The sequence below is a fragment of the Artemia franciscana genome, chromosome 3 (assembly GCF_032884065.1).
Source record: "Artemia franciscana chromosome 3, ASM3288406v1, whole genome shotgun sequence".
NCBI lineage: Eukaryota > Metazoa > Arthropoda > Branchiopoda > Anostraca > Artemiidae > Artemia > Artemia franciscana.
Window position 1 is genome coordinate 53,612,517 of NC_088865.1, and position 21,216 is coordinate 53,633,732.

The 21,216-nt window shown below is 32.5% G+C and overlaps 1 protein-coding gene across 1 annotated transcript in view; it reads right to left on the reverse strand.

The window, feature by feature from the left end:
* Positions 1–21,216, reverse strand: part of LOC136025409 (phosphoinositide 3-kinase regulatory subunit 4-like) — a 419,187-nt gene that overhangs the window by 352,699 nt on the left and 45,272 nt on the right. The window contains exons 7-8 of the mRNA XM_065701423.1: positions 20,846–21,015; positions 18,146–18,256 (exon numbers count right to left, since the gene is read on the reverse strand). Of these exons, the coding sequence (XP_065557495.1) occupies positions 18,146–18,256; positions 20,846–21,015 (281 nt within the window). The remainder of the gene's footprint in view (positions 1–18,145; positions 18,257–20,845; positions 21,016–21,216) is intronic.

The window sequence follows — 21,216 nt, forward strand, 5'->3', positions numbered from 1 at the left end:
GGCTAGTACCCCCAAGATTCATAGAATCACAATGAAAATCGTACCATCAAATTCAGCGTATCAGAGATCCCTACTCTAGAGATTCCAGAACAATCTCTTAGAGCCAAAAATAACATTTTTTACTGAGCTTAGAGAAGCGGACATCAGCGTATGTCGCTTTGAATCGCATAATTAACATTTTGTTTTAGCCACATTTTCTAATTAAGCTGTCATCCAAGACCAGAATTCTGTGCAAAACTGTAATTACAAAATTTTATTTCAAAGCTAATATAACACACCCAGGTCAAAACTTTTTAGAAGCTGCTGGTGTATTTCAAGTTTTTGACAATTATATGACCTGCTTCATTAATTAATGATTAATAACTCCAGCCATGCACAACGTTGAGACTTTTTTCATATGTAAGAAAATGCCTCTATTTTTCTTCTTTTTTTTTACATTGAGCCATTCTTTATTTTCACAGGAAGAAAGAACGAGCATAATCTTAACATAACAGGAATTATAGCTGAATGTTTCAAGTTCAAAAACTTAAAAAAAGAACATAGACAACAATAAAAAACCTACCAAATATGGAAGAACTCGGTCACAAATCAATTCTGGACAAAGGTTGTCAAAAAGAACTTCAAGAATGTCAAGGGCACGAAGCTTGTTTTCACACATCTTTAATGACCTAGAACAGTGTAGTACCCAGTTAAATTTTTTCCCAAATTCTTATTCAGTTTAATGAAATAGGCGGTCATTTATCGCTATTCCTTGTTTTCCAATCATAGATTTCGTTGTCCATTTTTGTTTATCTTTGCCTCAGAAAGCTTTTTCCTAGCCTTTCTTTTGGCAGTTAGACTCTTTCTTTAGCAGTTACAATTCTCACTTTCACTAGTTTTCTAATCAGACTTATCTGTGTTTCATTTTTCATCAATCAGCGCATTAAACATTTCAAATAGCCTTAAATTAGAATTACCACCTTCTTAAAATTACATTTTTTTTTGTCAGTAGACCTTAAACTTTTGCCTTGACTTCTGTTTCGTAATAAGAAGACATAACACTGAACTTTTCTTTTCCTAACAAAGGCATAGTAAGCATTGATTACCTTATCCATGTCAAATCCCAAACTCAATCATCATAAACCTGACAATCTATTTATATACCAAACAATGGGACAGCCAAGAATGTTGTATATTCGCAAGTTTTACGTAGTTAAAAATATATGTAAAGATATATATATATATATATATATATATATATATATATATATATATATATATATATATATATATATATATATATATGTATATATATATATCTTCTATATATATATATATATATATATATATATATAAAAATAAGTTGTCTGTCTGTCTGTGGATGGATCAGGTGACGTCACCTGAAAAAACTGGATCAGGTGACGTCAAAACTGAAAAAACTAAAAAAAGGCAAAAACTACAAAAAAAACTAAAAACTAATAAAAAAAATAAAAAAGCTAAAAAACTAAAAAAACTAAAAAAAGGCAAAAACTACAAAAAAAACTAAAAACTAATAAAAAAGCTAAAAAACTAAAAAAAACTAAAAAAAGGCAAAAACTACAAAAAAAACTAAAAACTAATAAAAAAATAAAAAAGCTAAAAAACTAAAAAAACTAAAAAACTAAAAAAAGGTAAAAAACTAAAAAAACTAAAAACTAAAAAAAACTAAAAAAAAAGGAAAAAACTGAAAAATAAGCTAAAATAAAGGTAAAAACCAATAAAAAACTAAAAAAAAAAACTGAAAAAACTAAAAAAAGGCAAAAAACTACAAAAAAAAACTAAAAACTAATAAAAAAAGTAAAAAAGCTAAAAAACTAAAAAAAGGTAAAAAACTAAAAAAAATAAAAAATAAAAAAAAACTAAAAAAAGGAAAAAACTGAAAAATAAGCTAAAATAAAGGTAAAAACCAATAAAAAACTAAAAAGAAAAAAAGGAAAAAACTAAAAAAAATTTTCATCTAAAAAACTAAAAAAAACTAAAAAAGGTAAAAACTAAAAGAACTAAAAAAGAAAAAAATAAATGACGAAACTCAAAGAGAAAGCGACCAGGACAAAAGGAATGTTCGATTAGCAATCAACAAAGCACCGGGACACAGGGAGTATAAATGACGACCAGGACATAAGTAAAAAAAAAAAACTATCTATATATATAAAAATAAGTTGTCTGTGGATCTGTGGATCGTGGATCAGGTGACGTCACCTGAAAAAACTGGATCAGGTGACGTCAAAACTGAAAAAACTAAAAAAAGGCAAAAACTACAAAAAAAACTAAAAACTAATAAAAAAAATAAAAAGCTAAAAAACTAAAAAAACTAAAAAAAGGCAAAAAACTACAAAAAAAACTAAAAACTAATAAAAAAGCTAAAAAACTAAAAAAACTAAAAAAAGGCAAAAACTACAAAAAAAACTAAAAACTAATAAAAAAAAATAAAAAAGCTAAAAAACTAAAAAAACGAAAAAAACTAAAAAAAGGTAAAAAACTAAAAAAACTAAAAACTAAAAAAAACTAAAAAAAAGGAAAAAAACTGAAAAATAAGCTAAAATAAAGGTAAAAACCAATAAAAAACTAAAAAAAAACTGAAAAAACTAAAAAAAGGCAAAAACTACAAAAAAACTAAAAACTAATAAAAAAAGTAAAAAAGCTAAAAAACTAAAAAAACTAAAAAAACTAAAAAAACTAAAAAAAGGTAAAAAACTAAAAAAAATAAAAAATAAAAAAAAACTAAAAAAAAAGGAAAAAACTGAAAAATAAGCTAACATAAAGGTAAAAACCAATAAAAAACTAAAAAGAAAAAAAGGAAAAAACTAAAAAAAATTTTCATCTAAAAAACTAAAAAAACTAAAAAAGGTAAAAACTAAAAGAACTAAAAAAGAAAAAAATAAATGACGACACTCAAAGAGAAAGCGACCAGGACAAAAGGAATGTTCGATTAGCAATCAACAAAGCACCGGGACACAGGGAGTATAAATGACGACCAGGACATAAGTAAAAAAAAAAATTAACAAAACTAAAAAGAAGGTAAAAACTACAAAAAAACTAAAAAGAAAAAAAAACTAAAAACTAATAAAAAAACTAAAAAATCTAAAAATCTAAATAAACTAAAAAAGAAAAAAAAGGAAAAAAATAAAGGAGAAAAACAAAACTAAAAAACGAATGTATATACAGACCGGTACACCGGGATACAAATGACGACCGGGACACAGGGAATATAAATGACGACCGGGACACAGGGACACAACTACAACGGGGACACCGGGGGAAACAGGGGGATATAAATGACGACCGGGACAAAAAAACTAAAAAGAAAAAAAAACTAAAAACTAATAAAAAAACTAAAAAATCTAAAAATCTAAATAAGCTAAAAAAGAAAAAAAAAGGAAAAAAATAAAGGAGAAAAACAAAACTAAAAAACGAATGTATATACAGACCGGGACACCGGGATACAAATGACGACCGGGACACAGGGAATATAAATGACGACCGGGACACAGGGACACAACTACAACGGGGACACCGGGGGAAACAGGGGGATGTAAATGACGACCGGGACACCGGGACAGGGAATGGTCGATTAGCAATCACCATCAACAAAGCTCAAGGGCAATCATTAGAATCATACAAATACAACGTAGAAACAATAGGGAAAGTTTTTTCAAGACAATGGAAATTATTTATGTAGATATTTCGGCCCTATGTCCAAGGGCCGTCTTCAGCACAATACAATACTATATATATATATAAAAGAACTTACATCAAATTGTGAGAATTAAAACTGAATATAAAAACACTTATTAAAACAATTTTTTTTAAAAAAATATAGCCCTAGCATCCTTACTTCAGCGAAGTTCAACCAGGACTGGCGAAAAGAATGAAATGAAGAAATATAAGCTCATTCAAACTAAAGAGAATAAAATGATTAGGTGCAATTTCTTAAAGCTAATCTTGCTTGTTTAGCAGCCTGTCTCAAAGGCCTTTTCGTAGTTGGTTCAGTACTATTATAAATTGGTTTAGTAAAATATTTTGTTAGATCATTTTTAATTAAATTTGAGTATAAAGAATTTAATGAGTATTCCCCCAAGTCCCTGTTCAAAGAAATATTTTTATTTATTTTGAGATTAATTTCAATTGATTCTCGAACCACCTGTTTTATTCCCAAATCATTACTAATGAGTGAAGAGTTTTCAAAAAGTATCATGTGGGACGGATTATTAAATATATGCCAACCTAGAGCAGAATCAAAGGAATTGTTGGAACCATTTGAAATTAAGGCCTTGTATATGTCATTTTTATGCTGTTGTAACCTTTTGTCTAGATTCTGATGGGTCCTGCCAACATAGTATTTTCCGCAATCACAGGATATATATATATAGTATTATACTATATAATACTATAATACTATATATATATATAGTATTGTATTGTGCTGAAGACGGCCCTTGGACATAGGGCCGAAATATCTACATAAATAATTTCCATTGTCTTGAAAAAACTTTCCCTATTGTTTCTACGTTGTATTTGTTTGTTATGGAAAGGCAGTGTGGTCTTCGTCGCTATTTTCGTCTAGCTTATGGGGAGCAGTTGACCTATGATATCTTTTATTTTATTAGTCTAGGTAAAAAACATGCTAATATTATCAATCAACAAAAATTTTTAGAATCCTGTAGAAAGGAAAACCTTATTCCCAAGTCTTTAAGATATAAATTACATTTAAATACCCGAAAAGAAGCGCAATTTGCCCATACACTACAGTTAAAAACCCTAGTCCATATTATTAAGGACAAAAAACAGAAACGACATATTATTTCTTCAGAGAGAAAATCGTTGGAAACTTTTTTGCTGGAAAACCTGTCCACTGTTGATTTTGCTCAAGTTGTTAGATTAGAAAGGAATTTGTTTAGCCACGATTTTCGCTTGTCCAAGGAACGCCTCTATAAAAAATTAGAGGGCTTACGAAATGAATCTTCGATGAGAAACCGTATTTATTCTCCAAGATTCACTCCTGGGCCTGCTATCGTTAACCTCTCTTCTAAAACATTGGAACCCCAGGAAATCGAAACACTAGAAAAAGGTCCAAAATTTTCTTTTCTACCGAAACAGGTTCCTGTGGCAGATATAGTTTCCTCTCTAGAGTCCGCTTTGCATAAACACTATCCTTCTGTCTCTAACCCGGATGAAGTTAGATCTGGTCTAATAAATATCCTCTATAATAGCCAAAAAAAGTTTAAGCCTCCTACTAATTCCACACCGGAAAATTTGCATGACATAAAAATACTATCTAATCTCCGAAAAGATCCTTCTATTATAATAACTAAAGCAGACAAAAGCAATTCACTTGTTGTCATGAATACAACAGACTATGACAACAAAATTTTTTCGCATTTAAATGACACAATTACATATCAAACAATAACTCATGATCCTACTGATCAGTTCACTAATAATATTATAAATGAATTAAAGCAGTTAAAACAAAATGGTAAAATCACCCAACAACTATACAATAAATTTTTTCCCCGTGGTAGTTTCTGTCCTAAACTCTACGGTTTACCAAAAATACATAAACAGGGTATTCCCTTAAGACCTATTGTAGCTTGTACTAAAGCTCCCGCTGCCAATATTGGAAAATGGCTTTGTGCAGCTTTCAAACCTTTATTGTATTCTCAAAATTCCTATATTCATAACTCGGCAGATTTGATTAAAAAACTTAGCAACACAAGTATTTCAGAAAACACAATAGTTAGTAGTTTCGACATTGTTTCCATGTATACAAATATAGATGTAACTATTTCAGAGGAATTATTAAAAAACAAAATAGAAGAAAATTACCACTTGATCGAGACTTCAGCGACAGGAATTGATTGTGAAGTTTTAATGACTCTTGTTAAAATTTGTAATAAGTTTTCTATGTATTTTCAATTTCGCGATTCTTTTTATCAGCAAAAAAATGGATTACCCATGGGGGCACCTTTATCCGGGCTACTAGCAAATATTTACGTCGAGAATCTTGAGAATTGGGCATTGAATTCTTATTTTCTAAAACATGTCTATTGGGGTCGTTATATGGATGACGTAATTTCACTTTGGAATTATGGGGAAGCTGAACTTCGGGGCTTCTTAGATCATCTTAACACTTATGACCGAAATTTGCAGTTCACCCTTGAAGTTGAAATTGAAAATAAACTACCGTTTTTAGATGTATTAATTATTCGTAAAGCTGATGAACTGGATTTTACTATATATCGAAAGCCAACACAAAACAATAGATATCTTCACTTTAATTCAAATCACCCCCCACAAGTTAAAAGAGCAGTTGTAATTTCCCTCATTGATCGTGCCCTAAATATTTGCTCCCATTCATATATAAATGCAGAAATAAATTTTATCAGAGATATTCTTTTTGGTAATGGATACCCCATTCCTTTTGTAAATAAAATAATTAGCCGTAGAATAAAAAGACATTCTTGTAAAATCGAAGAAGATACTTCACAATGTGAGGCTATTGATAAGCCCTCAAATATTGTCTATCTTCCGTATATCCCAAAGATTACAACAAAATTAAAAAATATTTGCACAAAAAATAATCTGTACGTAGTTTTTACTAATAATTTTAAAATCATCAATTTCTTAAATTCGGGTAAAGATAAGACCCCAGTTACTCGCCAAAGAGGGGTCTATCAAATACACTGTGATTGCGGAAAATACTATGTTGGCAGGACCCATCAGAATCTAGACAAAAGGTTACAACAGCATAAAAATGACATATACAAGGCCTTAATTTCAAATGGTTCCAACAATTCCTTTGATTCTGCTCTAGGTTGGCATATATTTAATAATCCGTCCCACATGATACTTTTTGAAAACTCTTCACTCATTAGTAATGATTTGGGAATAAAACAGGTGGTTCGAGAATCAATTGAAATTAATCTCAAAATAAATAAAAATATTTCTTTGAACAGGGACTTGGGGGAATACTCATTAAATTCTTTATACTCAAATTTAATTAAAAATGATCTAACAAAATATTTTACTAAACCAATTTATAATAGTACTGAACCAACTACGAAAAGGCCTTTGAGACAGGCTGCTAAACAAGCAAGATTAGCTTTAAGAAATTGCACCTAATCATTTTATTCTCTTTAGTTTGAATGAGCTTATATTTCTTCATTTCATTCTTTTCGCCAGTCCTGGTTGAACTTCGCTGAAGTAAGGATGCTAGGGCTATATTTTAAAAAAAAAAAATTGTTTTAATAAGTGTTTTTATATTCAGTTTTAATTCTCACAATTTGATGTAAGTTCTTTTATATATATATATAGTATTGTATTGTGCTGAAGACGGCCCTTGGACATTGGGCCGAAATATCTACATAAATAATTTCCATTGTCTTGAAAAAACTTTCCCTATTGTTTCTACGTTGTATTTGTTTGTTATGGAAAGGCAGTGTGGTCTTCGTCGCTATTTTCATTAGAATCATGAGGTATAGATCTGAATACGGATTGTTTTCCCATGGACCATTATATGTTGCATGTTCAAGAGTCGGTAAACCTGACAATCTATTTATATGCAAAGACAATGGGACAGCAAAGAATGTTGTATATTCGCAAGTTTTACGTAGTTAAAACCATATATATATATATATATATATATATATATATATATATATATATATATATATATATATATATATATATATATATATATATATATCTATATTCACAGGTGGGACATAGGGACACAACTACAATGGCGCGTAACTATTATGGCGCATAACGACTTACGCGCGCGGGGGGGCTTGGGGGGGGGGGCGCGAAGCGCCCCCACCAACTAGGTGTTGGGGTGGCGCGAAGCGCCACCCCAACAGCTAGTATATATATATGTATATATATATATATATATATATATATCTATATTCACAGGTGGGACACAGGGACACAACTACAATGGCGCGTAACTAATATGGCGCGTAACGACTTACGCGCGCGGGAGATCTTGGGGATGGCGCGAAGCACCCCCACCAACAAGGTGTTGGGGTGGCGCGAAGCGCCACCCCAACAGCTAGTATACATATATTTTTAACTACGTAAAACTTGCGAATATACAACATTCTTGGCTGTCCCATTGTCTGTGTATATAAATAGATTGTCAGGTTTACCGACTCTTGAACATGAAACATATAATTTTATATGGGAACAATAATCTGTATTCAGATCTATACCTCATTATTCTAATGATTACCCTTGAGCTTTATTGATGGTGATTGCTAATCGAACATTCCCTGTGTCCCCGTCGTCATTTATATATCCCCCTGTGCCCCCCGGCGTCCCCGTTGTTGTTGTTTCCCTGTGTCCCGGTGTCCCAGTCTGTAATTTCTCTTTGAGTGTCCCGGTCGTCATTTATATTCCCTGTGTCCTGGTGTCCCGATCGTCATTTTTGTCCCGGTCGTCATTTGTGTTCCGGTGTCCCGGTCTGTAATTTCTCTTTGAGTGTCCTGGTCGTCATTTATATCCCCTGTGTCCCGGTCGTCATTTGTGTCCCGGTGCTTTGTTGATGGTGATTGCTAATTGAACATTCCTTGTGTCCCGGTCGCTTTCTCTTTGAGTGTCCCGGTCGTCATTTATATTCCCTATGTCCCGGTCGTCATTTGCGTCCCGATGCCCCGGTCTGTAATTTCGTCAGTCGACAAACATGACGTCAGTCGACACACAAACATGACGTCACTCGACACACAGACAACTTATTTTTATATATATAGATATATATATATATATATATATATATATATATATATATACTAGCTGTTGGGGTGGCGCTTCGCGCCACCCCAACACCTAGTTGGTGGGGGCGCTTCGCGCCCCCCCCAAGCCCCCCCGCGCGCGTAAGTCGTTACGCGCCATATTAGTTACGCGCCATTGTAGTTGTGTCCCTATGTCCCACCTGTGAATATAGATAGATATATATATATATATGTATATATATATATATATATATATATATATATATATATATATATATATATATATATGTTTTTAACTACGTAAAACTTGCGAATATACAACATTCTTTGCTGTCCCATTGTCTGTGCATATAAATAGATTTTCAGGTTTACCGACTCTTGAACATGCAACATATAATGGTCCATGGGAAAACAATCCGTATTCAGATCTATACCTCATGATTCTAATGATTGCCCTTGAGCTTTGTTGATGGTGATTTTGACCATTCCCTGAGTCGCCATCGTCATTTATATATCCCCCTGTGCACCCCGGCGTCCCCTTTGTAGTTATGTCCCTGTGTCCCGGTCGTCATTTATATTCCCTGTGTCCCGGTCGTCATTTGTGTCCCGGTGTTCCAGTCTGTGATTTCTCTTTGAGTGTCCCAGGCGTCATTTATATTCCTTGTGTCCCGGTGTCCCGGTCGTCATTTATATCCCCCTGTGCCCCCCGGCGTCCCCATTGTAGTTGTGTCCCTGTGTCCCGGTCGTCATTTATATTCCCTGTGTCCCGGTCGTCATTTGTATCCCGGTGTCCCGGTCTGTATATACATTCATTTTTTAGTTTTGTTTTTCTCCTTTATTTTTTTCCTTTTTTCTTTTTTTTCTTTTTTAGTTTATTTAGATTTTTAGATTTTTTACTTTTTTTATTAGTTTTTAGTTTTTTTGTAGTTTTTACCATTTTTTTAGTTTTTTTAGTTTTTTTTTTACTTATGTCCTGGTCGTCATTTATACTCCCTGTGTCCCGGTCGTCATTTGTGTCTCGGTGCTTTGTTGATTGCTAATTTATATTATATTTATATTTATATTTTTTATATTTATTAATATTTTTTTAGTTTTCTTTTTCTCTTATTTTTCAGTTTTTTCCTTTTTTTTAGTTTTTTCTTTTTTAGTTTTGTTTTTTTTTTGTTTTTTACCTTTTTTTAGTTTTTTTTAGTTTTTTTAGTTTTTTAGCTTTTTTAGTTTTTTTATTAGTTTTTAGTTTTTTTTTTAGTTTTTGCCTTTTTTTAGTTTTTTCAGTTTTTTTTTAGTTTTTAGTTTTTTACCTTTTTTTTAGTTTTTTAGCTTTTTTAGTTTTTTTTCTTTTTAGTTTTTTTTGTAGTTTTTACCTTTTTTAGTTTTTTTTCTTCTTTTGTATTAGTGTGAAATAATTCAGACGTCATATGCGGACAAACACGACGTCACTCGACAGACAGACAGACAGACATAACCCACAAACAACTTATTTTTATATATATTTATTCATATTTTTTTAGTTTTCTTTTTCTCTTTTATTTTTCAGTTTTTCCTTTTTTTTAGTTTTTTTCTTTTTTAGTTTTTAGTTTTTTTTAGTTTTTTACCTTTTTTTTAGTTTTTTTAGTTTTTTATTTTTTTATTAGTTTTTATTTTTTTTGTAGTTTTTGCCTTTTTTATTTTTTTCAGTTTTTTTTTAGTTATTAGATTTTTACCTTTTTTTAGTTTTTTTTAGTTTTTCAGCTTTTTTAGTTTTTTTTTTTTTTTAGTTTTTTTTGTAGTTTTTACCTTTTTTAGTTTTTTTCTTCTTTTGTATTAGTGTGAAATAATTCAGACGTCATATGCGGACAAACATGACGTCACCTGATCCACAGATCCACACACAGACAACTTATTTTTATATATATAGATATATATTTAACTACGTAAAACTTGCGAATATACAACATTCTTCGCTGTCCTATTGTCTGTCCATATAAATAGATTGTCAGGTTTACCAACTCTTGAACATGCAACATAATAATTGTCCATGGGAAAACAATTCGTATTCATATCTATACCGCATTTTTCTAACGATTGCCCTTGAGCTTTGTTGATGGTGATTGCTAATCGAACATTCCCTGTGTCCCCGTCGTCATCTATATATCCCCCTGTGCCCCCGGCGTCCCCGTTGGAGTTGTATCCCTGTGTCCAGGTCGTCATTTATATTCCCTGTGTCCCGGTCGTCATTTGTGTCCCGGTATCCCAGTCTGTAATTTCTCTTAGAGTGTCCTGGTCGTCATTTATATAGATATATAGATACAGTTTCATTTCAGTTTTTTTTCTTTTTTAGTTTTTTCTTTTCTTATTTTTTTCTTTTTTAGTTTTTCTTTTTTAAGTTTCTTCTTTTTATTGATAATAAACCTCAAAATTTTGGGTATCTGTTTTAAGGTTTTCGAATTACCTTAATCTTTTGTCAAAATATATTGAAACATTTGTGGAATTCCCAGTTTTTTTAGTTTTTTCTTTTTTTTTAGCATTTCGAAATATTTATGCAATTTCCAGTTTTTGCATTCTAGTTTGTTTTCTTTTATATATATAGAAGATATAATCTGGCGTAACGGACAGAAAACTTATTTTTATATATATATATATATATATATATATATATATATATATATATATATATATATATATATATATATATATATATATATATATATATATATATACATTCAACTACGTAAAACTTGCGAATATACAACATTCTTTGCTGTCCTATTGTCTGTCCATATAAATAGATTGTCAGGTTTACCAACTCTTGAACATGCAACATAATAATTGTCCATGGGAAAACAATCCGTATTCATATCTATACCGCATTTTTCTAACGATTGCCCTTGAGCTTTGTTGATGGTGATTGCTAATCGAACATTCCCTGTGTCCCCGTCGTCATTTATATATCCCCCTGTGCCCCCGGCGTCCCCGTTGTAGTTGTGTCCCTGTGTCCAGGTCGTCATTTATATTCCCTGTGTCCCGGTCGTCATTTGTGTCCCGGTATCCCAGTCTGTAATTTCTCTTTGAGTGTCCCGGTCGTCATTTATATAGATATATAGATACAGTTTCATTTCAGTTTTTTTTCTTTTTTAGTTTTTTCTTTTCTTAGTTTTTTTCTTTTTTAGTTTTTCTTTTTTAAGTTTCTTCTTTTTATTGATTTGTTTTCTTCAATTTTCATCTTTACGTGCCAAGCAAGCTAAAGCTCTAACAATTTATAATAAACATCAAAATTTTGGGTAGGTTATCCTATCTGTTTTAAAACCTATCTGTTTTAATGTTTTCGAATTACCTTAATCTTTTGTCAAAATATATTGAAATATTTGTGCAATTCCCAGTTTTTTTTAGTTTTTTCTTTTTTTAGTTGTTTAGCTTTTTTTAGTTTTTTCTTTTTAGTTTTTTACTTTTTTATTTTTTTATTTTTTTTACATTTTTTCTTTTTTTAATTTTTTTTTTATTTTTTAGTTTTTTTTAGTTTTTTTCTTTTTTGTTTTTTTTTATAGTTTTTTAGCATTTTTCTTTTTTCAGTTTTCTTTTTCTTCTTTATTTTTTAGACGTCATATGCAAACCCTCAATACAAAAATATATACAACTTATTTTTATATATAGATAAGATATAATCTGGCGTAACAAACATAGTGTAACAGACATAAAAGACAGACAACTTATTTTTATATATATAGATATATAGATTTTTATATGTGTAGATACATCAAAATTTTGGGTATCTGTTTTAAGGTTTTCAAATTACCTTAATCTTTTGTCCAAATATATTGAAATATTTGTGCAATTCCCAGTTTTTTTTAGTTTTTTCTTTTTTTAGTTGTTTAGCTTTTTTTAGTTTTTTCTTTTTAGTTTTTTACTTTTTGATTTTTTTTTTTACATTTTTTTCTTTTTTTAATTTTTTTTATTTTTTAGTTTTTTTTTTAGTTTTTTTCTTTTTAGTTTTTTTTTTAGTTTTTTAGCATTTTTCTTTTTTCAGTTTTCTTTTTCTTCTTTATTTTTTAGACGTCATATGCAAACCCTCAATACAAAAATACATACAAATTATTTTTATATATAGATAAGATATAATCTGGCGTAACAGACATAGTGTAACAGACATAAAAGACAGACAACTTATTTATATATATATAGATTTTTATATGTATAAATACAGTTTCTTCTTTAGTTTTTTTTCTTTTTTAGTTTTTTCTTTTTTTTAGTTTCTTTTTTTTATTGATTTGTTTTCTTCAATTTGTCAATGTTCATTCTAACATTGACACTTGGAAAAATCTTTACGCGACAAGCATGCTAAAGCTCCAACAATTTATATTAAACCTCAAACTTTGGGGTATCTGTTTTAAGGTTTTCTTTTTTTTAGTTTTTTAGCTTTTTTTAGTTTTTTTAGCATTTTATCTTTTTTATTTTTTTACGTTTTTCTTTTTAGGTTTTTTCTTTTTTTAATTTTTAATTTTTTTTTTAGTTTTTTTTTAGTTTTTTACCATTTTTCTTTTTTCGAAGAACTTTAATCTATTGTCAAAATATTTCGAAATATTTATGCAATTTCCAGTTTTTACATTCTAGTTTGTTTTCTTTTATATATATAGAAGATATAATCTGGCATAACGGACAGACAACTTATTTTTATATATAAGCACAAGTCCTAGATACGTGATTGAAAAAAACCGGAGCGGATCTGCTCTCTTTGGAGGAGTTGGGGGGGGGGGTGTGGTTAATTCTGAAAAAAATAAGGCATTTTTAACTTACGAAGCAGTGATCAAATCTTCATGAAATTTCATATTTAGAAGGACCTCACAATTCAGATCTCTTATTTTAAATCCTGGCTGGATCCAGTGTTATTGGGGGAGTTTGGGGGAGAACCGGAAATCTTGAAAAACGCTTAGAGTGGAGAGATCAGGATGAAACTTCGTGGGAAGAATAATTACAAGTCCTAGATACATTATTGACACAACCGGACTGTATCCGGTCTCTTTGGGGGAGTTAGAGAGCGTGTTAATTCGGAAAATATAGAAAAACTGAGGTATTTCTAACTTAAGAACTGGTGACCGGATCTTAATGAAATTTGATATTCAGAAGAACCTCATGTCTCGGAAATCTTACATTAAATCCCGACCAGATCTGGTGACATTAGGGGGAGTTGGAGGGGGAAACCGGAAAACTTGGGAAAACGCTTAGAGTGGAGAGATCGGGATGGAAATTCGTGGGTCGATAAGCAAATGTCGTAGATACGGAGGGGGGTCCAGTGCTTTGGCGAGTTCGGTGTTTCTGGACGTGCTAGGGCGATGAAAATTGGTAGGCGTTTCATGGGCCCTGAACAAATTGACTTGATAAAGTCGTGTTCCCTGATTCGACCATCTGGGGGACTGAAGGAAGAGGAAAAATCAGAAAAAATGAGGTATTTTTAACTTACGAGTGGATGATCAGATCTTAATGAATTTTGATATTTAGAAGGAACTCGTGTCTCAGAGCTCTTAATATACATCCTGCCCGGCATTGAGCCTCTGATTTTCCTTTAAATTAATCTATTGATTCTTAGAATTTTGCAAGAGCTCATGCCATATGAGCTCTTGGCTCTTCCGACCTCGTCATAAGTGCCATATGAGCTCTTAGCTTTTGTTATTTCTATAAGAATCCATAAGTTGGCTTTCTATTTGTAAGCTGGAGAATCTTTTTCAAGTTTTAATCCTGACGATAATAGTGTTAAAACTTAATATCATTCTCAAGAAATTCTATCAGTGCTCTTTGACAACCTGAATAGGCCTACACTCTTTTGATTTACTTAAATTTTAAGATCAGAAGTATTAATGGTAGTAGCCCTAAAAGTGTCAAATTAACACCTCCAGTCGTTCTCGATATTTTGCGGAGGTTTCTTATTGGAAACCTTAAACACAGTGCTTTTTTATTTAGTTTTAAAGCAATATTTGTTTTTGAAGGAGCCATTTCGGGGGATCAATATACCCAACATCCTTAGAGACAAAGCTGTTGGACTACTGTACTGGGATGAACAAAATGACTGTCGCAAAATTTGAAAAAGATATGTCAGGAAAATAAATGTGCTAGGGAGGAGGGCTCCTTGCCCTAAAAATCTCTTTTTACTGTTAAAAAGGGCATTAGAACAATTAATTTTGAATCGAATTAACTTATTTAGAAATTTCAATGATATGTCTATCTATTATAGAGCCAATAATATTGCTTGTATGTCCTTTTGAAAATCTGCATGCGCATAGTTGTTTTATTTAATTGAAACTCTCCCTAAACGTTTTCTAATAGTTCCACCTAAATATCCTTACTGTATTTGGTTACAGAACCTGCAGAGGAAGAATTAAGAATATATTTATTGCCTTTTATGGTTTTAACATCATTCATATCCCTGGAAGTATTAATTTAATACAATTATAACTGTATAACTGAAAGATTAGTTTTATATTTCTGTACTTGTGTGATTTTCATCTTAATTCTCTTAGCCTTACAGGAAGTTGCAATAGAGGTAGAAATTGAAGTGGCAGCAGTAATTGTAGCAGTAAATGCAGCAAAGGTAGCAGCATGAGTAGAAACATGTGCATACTGTCTCTTGGTCAATTGATCTCCCCCTTTATGCCTTTTCTGAAAGTTCCGACTTAAAACTGAAATCACTTCTTGAGATATGCTCTTATGACATTATACATGCACAAAGTGTTCTTTGGTTTAGTTAAAATTTTCCATCAATGTTTTAAACCTATTGCTGTGGCTGTAGTATTAGTAGTGATGGTAGCTGTAATAGTAGTAGTATCAGCGTCTGAATATTACCTTTTTGGTCAATCGATCACCTCCCTTAACATTAGCTGAAAGTTGCAAATTAGCATACTCAGTCATTCCTGACCTACGCCCATTAGACAGCTCTTATATACAACATGTTTTGATTTAGGTCAAGACTCCCCACAACCTTCTCTGAGAGGATCATCTAAATGTCCTTTGTATTTTTGCAGAGGTAAAACATGCATAACACTCTAAATGACATATGCTATACGTAAAGAGTGCACGAATTGCTTAACTTGAAGATCTTGTTCTGGGGGTTGGGCAGGCCTGGATTTACTTAAAAGTTCTTATAGACCTGAGCCTAGGAATGCACAATGCTATGGGAGGCAATAAATTATCAATGAGTGATTTGGAAAAACTGGACCATTGTTATTTATCGTCAGATTACCAGGTGGACTCCACTGGCATGCAGCCTATTCAGAGAAAAAGCAATACAAAAGTTCCGTGGCAACTTATAAACTTTCAGATTTCTCCTCTCAAGAATGGGAGCTGATAGTTTGGTATCACATCTCTATTTCATTACTTTCGGCTCATCATCTGCGTTCTATTCATTGCTTCCACTATCTCAGAATTGTCAGGGACTTCTCCAAAAACCTCACAAAAAAGGAGTGGCAAAAAGGCTTTGGTCTGGGAGCACAAAGCTTTAAATCAGGCCCCGAGAATGTGAGGGGGTTGGCATCTCAAAAAGCATAATTATGCAATCTTTCAACAATACTGAAAAAAGTAGACATCTCAAAATTTTGATTGAAAATTTAATTAGAAAACGATAGTGTTGGACGGGGGAGGGGGAGGGTGTTGGTCACCCTCAATTCGCTTTGGACTCTTATAAAGATCTCTATATCCTCCACTTTCTAATCATATGAGTCATACGAAAGTTTATACGGCCACCCATTCCGTTAAAGCCTTATATACCTTCGGGGCATAACTTACAACCCAAACCTCAAGGTTCCGAGGGGCTACTTCAACTCCGACGCCTTTTTATTTGATCTTTGGACTATTTTGAGCAAAATGGCTATCTCAAAACTTCAGACGGATAATTTGAGGAAAATAGACATTGGGTGGGGTTGGTTGCCCTCCTATCACTTTTGACTTATAGAAAGGAAAGTGGTACTTCTGATTTCTAATTGAACGAGCCAAATTTCAAATTTATATGAACACCATTTCCATTAAAACCTTAAATGACCAACAAAGATAACTTATAGTCCCTGCTCCGGGGGCCGGACTATAAGGGAGGGGGCTCTAATCCAATGAGACCCCTCCAAATTTTATGGGACCACCCTTTGCATAACATACAACCCTAACGGTTCTGGAAATATTTTAATCTTCATAAGACAAGATTACTTGACCTTTCAACTATGCGAACAAAATCGGTTTCTCAAAATTTTGATTGGATGTATTTGGGCAATGAGTCCTCTCAAAGTTTCTAAGACAACTCCTTCAGTAAGAAGTACCCTTGCCTGAAAAACAAAAAAAAATAAAAGAAAAAAATTTACCACAAGCTGATTATTTAGGCACCGCAATTACGCTGCCTTTTCATCGCTTTGACTCTTGAAAAGGGTGCTAAAACTTCTGTTTACCAATCCAATGAGCCCCTCTGAGGAATTTACGACCACCCTATCTACTAAACCTTATATGACCCCAGGGCATAACATACAACCCTTGCCCTGGTGTTTGTAGAGTGGGGGGATGTCATCCTCGAAAACATAATGTCCGGCCCTTGCAATTCCACTGAACAAAATGCCTATCTCAACACTTTGATTGGATGTGTTTGGGGAAATGTTTACTCTCCATTCGCTTTCGACTATAAAAAAGTGCACTCTGCCTTTCAATTTCTAATCGAGTCCTTTTGAAGTTTCTACAACAACTTCTTCTATGCAAAGTGCCCTGGCCTAAAAAAAATACAACTAAATAAATACATATTATATTGTGCCTACATCGCTCTCTATTTAGGCAGCGCTATTACACTGCCTATGATAATATATCTTTTTCGATTCTATTTCCTTCTCATTATCCCTAGACAAGGATTACAACACAAACAGATATCTTAAAATACTGTATGTCACCATGCCACTTGTTCTGGTCTAATTTCCAAAATAGCAGGTTTCGATTAGACATATTACGGATAAATACCACATGAATGAATCAATAAACACATTCTTTTTTTTTAGTGTTTCAAAAAAAATAGCTTTTCGTTACGTACATAAAATGACAACTGAAAACAGAAGTTAAGACTCCAATCGTGCGCCTGATTTTATACGGAAACAAGAAAGCAGATCAAAAGGGTACAAGCAAAATCCAAGAGCTACGTGAATGGCAAGCACACCTGCCTCTACCATCTTAAAAAATTAATTCTATCCACAGCAGAAGTTGATCAAAAAGGGGCATTGCGCCATAGCTGACAATAGATGATTTATCTGATATTTGCTGTCACAAGAGAGAAAAAAATGACTTAACCACCTCCCGTCTGCCATCTACAGAAAATAGTCTATATAAAAAAACTGTTTAGATGGTAGAGACGAATCCCCGCCATTTACAGAAATGAATTTTCGCCATCTACAGAAATAAAGAAGATTTACCTGATATTTGCTGTCACAAGAGTGAGGAAAATGACACAGCCGTTATTTTTCCTTGTATTACCGCTATCACGTTTAAAAATATCCATCAGATGAGGAAGATCCTTATGAAACCTAAAAAAAAAAAAAAAACAAGCTTCTTTCTTATAAGTACTTCAATCGGAATTGTCACTCGGCAAAGAACAAGTATCACAAATAATGTATACACAAATTAATAGACTAGAAAAACAAAATACACTTGGCGCATGACCTAATTTGCACTTTTATTGGACCTTTACAAATAGAATTAATACAAAAATTCAAATGATTCGTCGTGAGCTAAAATCTTTTGCCAGTTAGAAGCTGTGCAAAAGGAATTCCTTAGGTAAAACAGGTTAAGTCCCTTACTCATACTTCTGGGGCAAGCTAATCCTTTAAACCCTGAGAAAAAAAGAAGCGACTCATTTCTATATTTCGTAAGAAATGCACTACAAAATTTTGTAAAGGAAGTTTCACCAAGAAAATCAATTTTTAACTTAAACGTCAACTGCTCCAAATGGCATTGGATGAAATACGATTGTGTTACTCAAGCGTACGATAAAAAAGGGAATATTATTCATCTTATAATGAACTAAGCTTGTGTCCGTCCTGGCTGAGTGGTTGGCGCGCTGGCGTGGAAATTCTGTGTCCAAGGGGCACGGGTTCAATCCTAGCTGTGACCAGTTATTTAGTTTGGGACGGGGGTCAATGGCGTGACTCTTTAAGCTCAGCCGAGGAAGGGTGTGTGAAAGCACAGGATGGTTGGCTCCCAGCCCCCCAGTGCACTTCATGGCTGAAGGGCCATGAAATGGAGATCAGCACCGCCGGTTGAGACCTTAAGGGTCTAGTGTCGTGTTACTACTACTACTACTACAACTAAGCTTGCTATACACAAAATAACCCTTTTGTAGCTTTAGAGTTTCTGAGGACCTTTTATGGTACGGATGTTATATTTTGCCTTATGTGAAATGGCTTTTGGCTTGTAATTTCGTGTTGCAGTAACTTGTATTCAGAATTAGAGTAAAAAAATTAAGGTATGCTTTCTGATACATCTGTTTTACAAAACAAATTAATTCACTACGCTAAATGGTTTATTTGATCCACTGTAGCAAGCCCGATTCTTTTTCTTTCTTGAATCGACAGTTTCTTCTGTATCAGAAAATCAGAAAGACTTTTCAGAAAAGAAGATATTGTTTGTAAATTCTACTCTCTGGAAAAATTATGCATGCTTATGTATCCTTCCGATTCCGAAACAATTACTAGGTGAGTTCAAAATTAGTTTTCCTTTCTTATTTCAATCGACTTTCAAAAAATGAATTCGTTTTCTGCCTTTGTCTTTCTAATTGAAAAATCATGCTGATGTGTTTTGGACACTGTTATCCTCTGCTCCCAATTCTTTGAACTTTTTGTAGTGGGACAAAAGAATATTGAAAGGAAACAATTTCAAAGCTGCAAAGTGGCGTGCATCAAAATTGCAAGGAGAACGTAAACAGGCGCCCTATTGGAGGGGCAAGAGGAAATTGGCTCCTTGGTTTTATTGCCCTCCTAGATTTGGAAAAATACGTTTTTTGTTTATTCATAAAAAAAAAAATTGGAAAAGATGCCTTGCCCTACCCTCTGAAGGTTCGTGAATTGGCACTTCTGCTCAAAAAAACATAAACTGTCCATACCCTGTTATAAATTAATCCGCAGTGAAGCCCGTTGGATGAAAAGCCTGAAAACATACTGTAAACCCGGTCTAGGGGCAAATGATTTGGAAGAATCCCCCTACTCACCATACTTAGAACAGATTTGGATGAATTTTATGGTGTATCTTTTCAGTCATCTCATATCTATATCTAAAGCTTCTATATATATATATAAACAATATCTTTATTTTAAGAAAATCTTATGTCTTCAATAAAAAGGAATAACTGAGAAGAGTAAAAACTGAATCGAATAAGTCAATTAGTTTATATCTTTCGCATAATATTCACAAGTGTTTTATAAAAGTTAAAAGTTGTAGATAAAAATCACGTTAGTGAAGCAGATAAAGCACAAGCAGAAAAAGAAACAGGCCTGAAAGGGCTGATATATATTAGCCCCGTGCATGATTTTTGGATAGACACATAAGTATTTTTTTTATTTATTTTAAAAACCAAAATTAGCAGGATTCTTTAGCAAATACCGTTCTAGAGGTTTTATTTCCCCAAAACGACTATGGAAATCAAATGGACATAGCATTACACGGCACATGGCATTAAATCCGGAACAATATAGAAAAATTGGATAGCTGAAACTGATTATATTTTATGAAGACGCACTTGATTTTCGGGAAAAAATACAAAAAATTCTCGGAAAACACTCGGAAAGGCATAAGTCGTAAAGGTCACAACTAACCATACCAAGGTACCTGTCTTCACTTGATAACTCACTTTTGAAGAAAAAGTTATTAGATACGCCCTTTCGTTTTGTGCACGAAGATGTATTCCAAAAATGATGAAGTCTTCAATGGATACTAAAGGTATCAATGGATACCTTTCTATCCATTGGAGGATGGGTGGGGCAATAACCATCTCCCATTTGATTTTGAAGAATATCATTTTTGACATTTTAATTAAAAAATTCAATTTTTTAGCATTGTCGTCGAAAATAAAATAACAAAATATACAAGACAATCTTAATGGTGTGAATAGTCAAACTTACTTTTTCATTCTTTCATCTGAGAGAGAACATGAATCATCAGCAATTATTTGAAAATACTTATAAAAATGGTCGAAAAACCCTGGAAAAGCCACGCCTTTATATTTTCCTAGGAGATGGTAAGCACTCATTCTATCTGATGGTTCCCTTGCCATCATGATTTTCAATACTTCCTAAAAAGTTGAATTCATCATTTTTGTACAGTTAAAGGCTAATTAATTTATAAATAACAACTATTGAAACAGTTCTGCTATGAAAACAAAGGATAAAAGCAACAACTAAAAGTTAAACGTTGTGATAGAGAATAAAAACTAAAAAATATGAACTGGCATTTCCATAACTTGACACTTCGAACTACGACCATGACAATTATT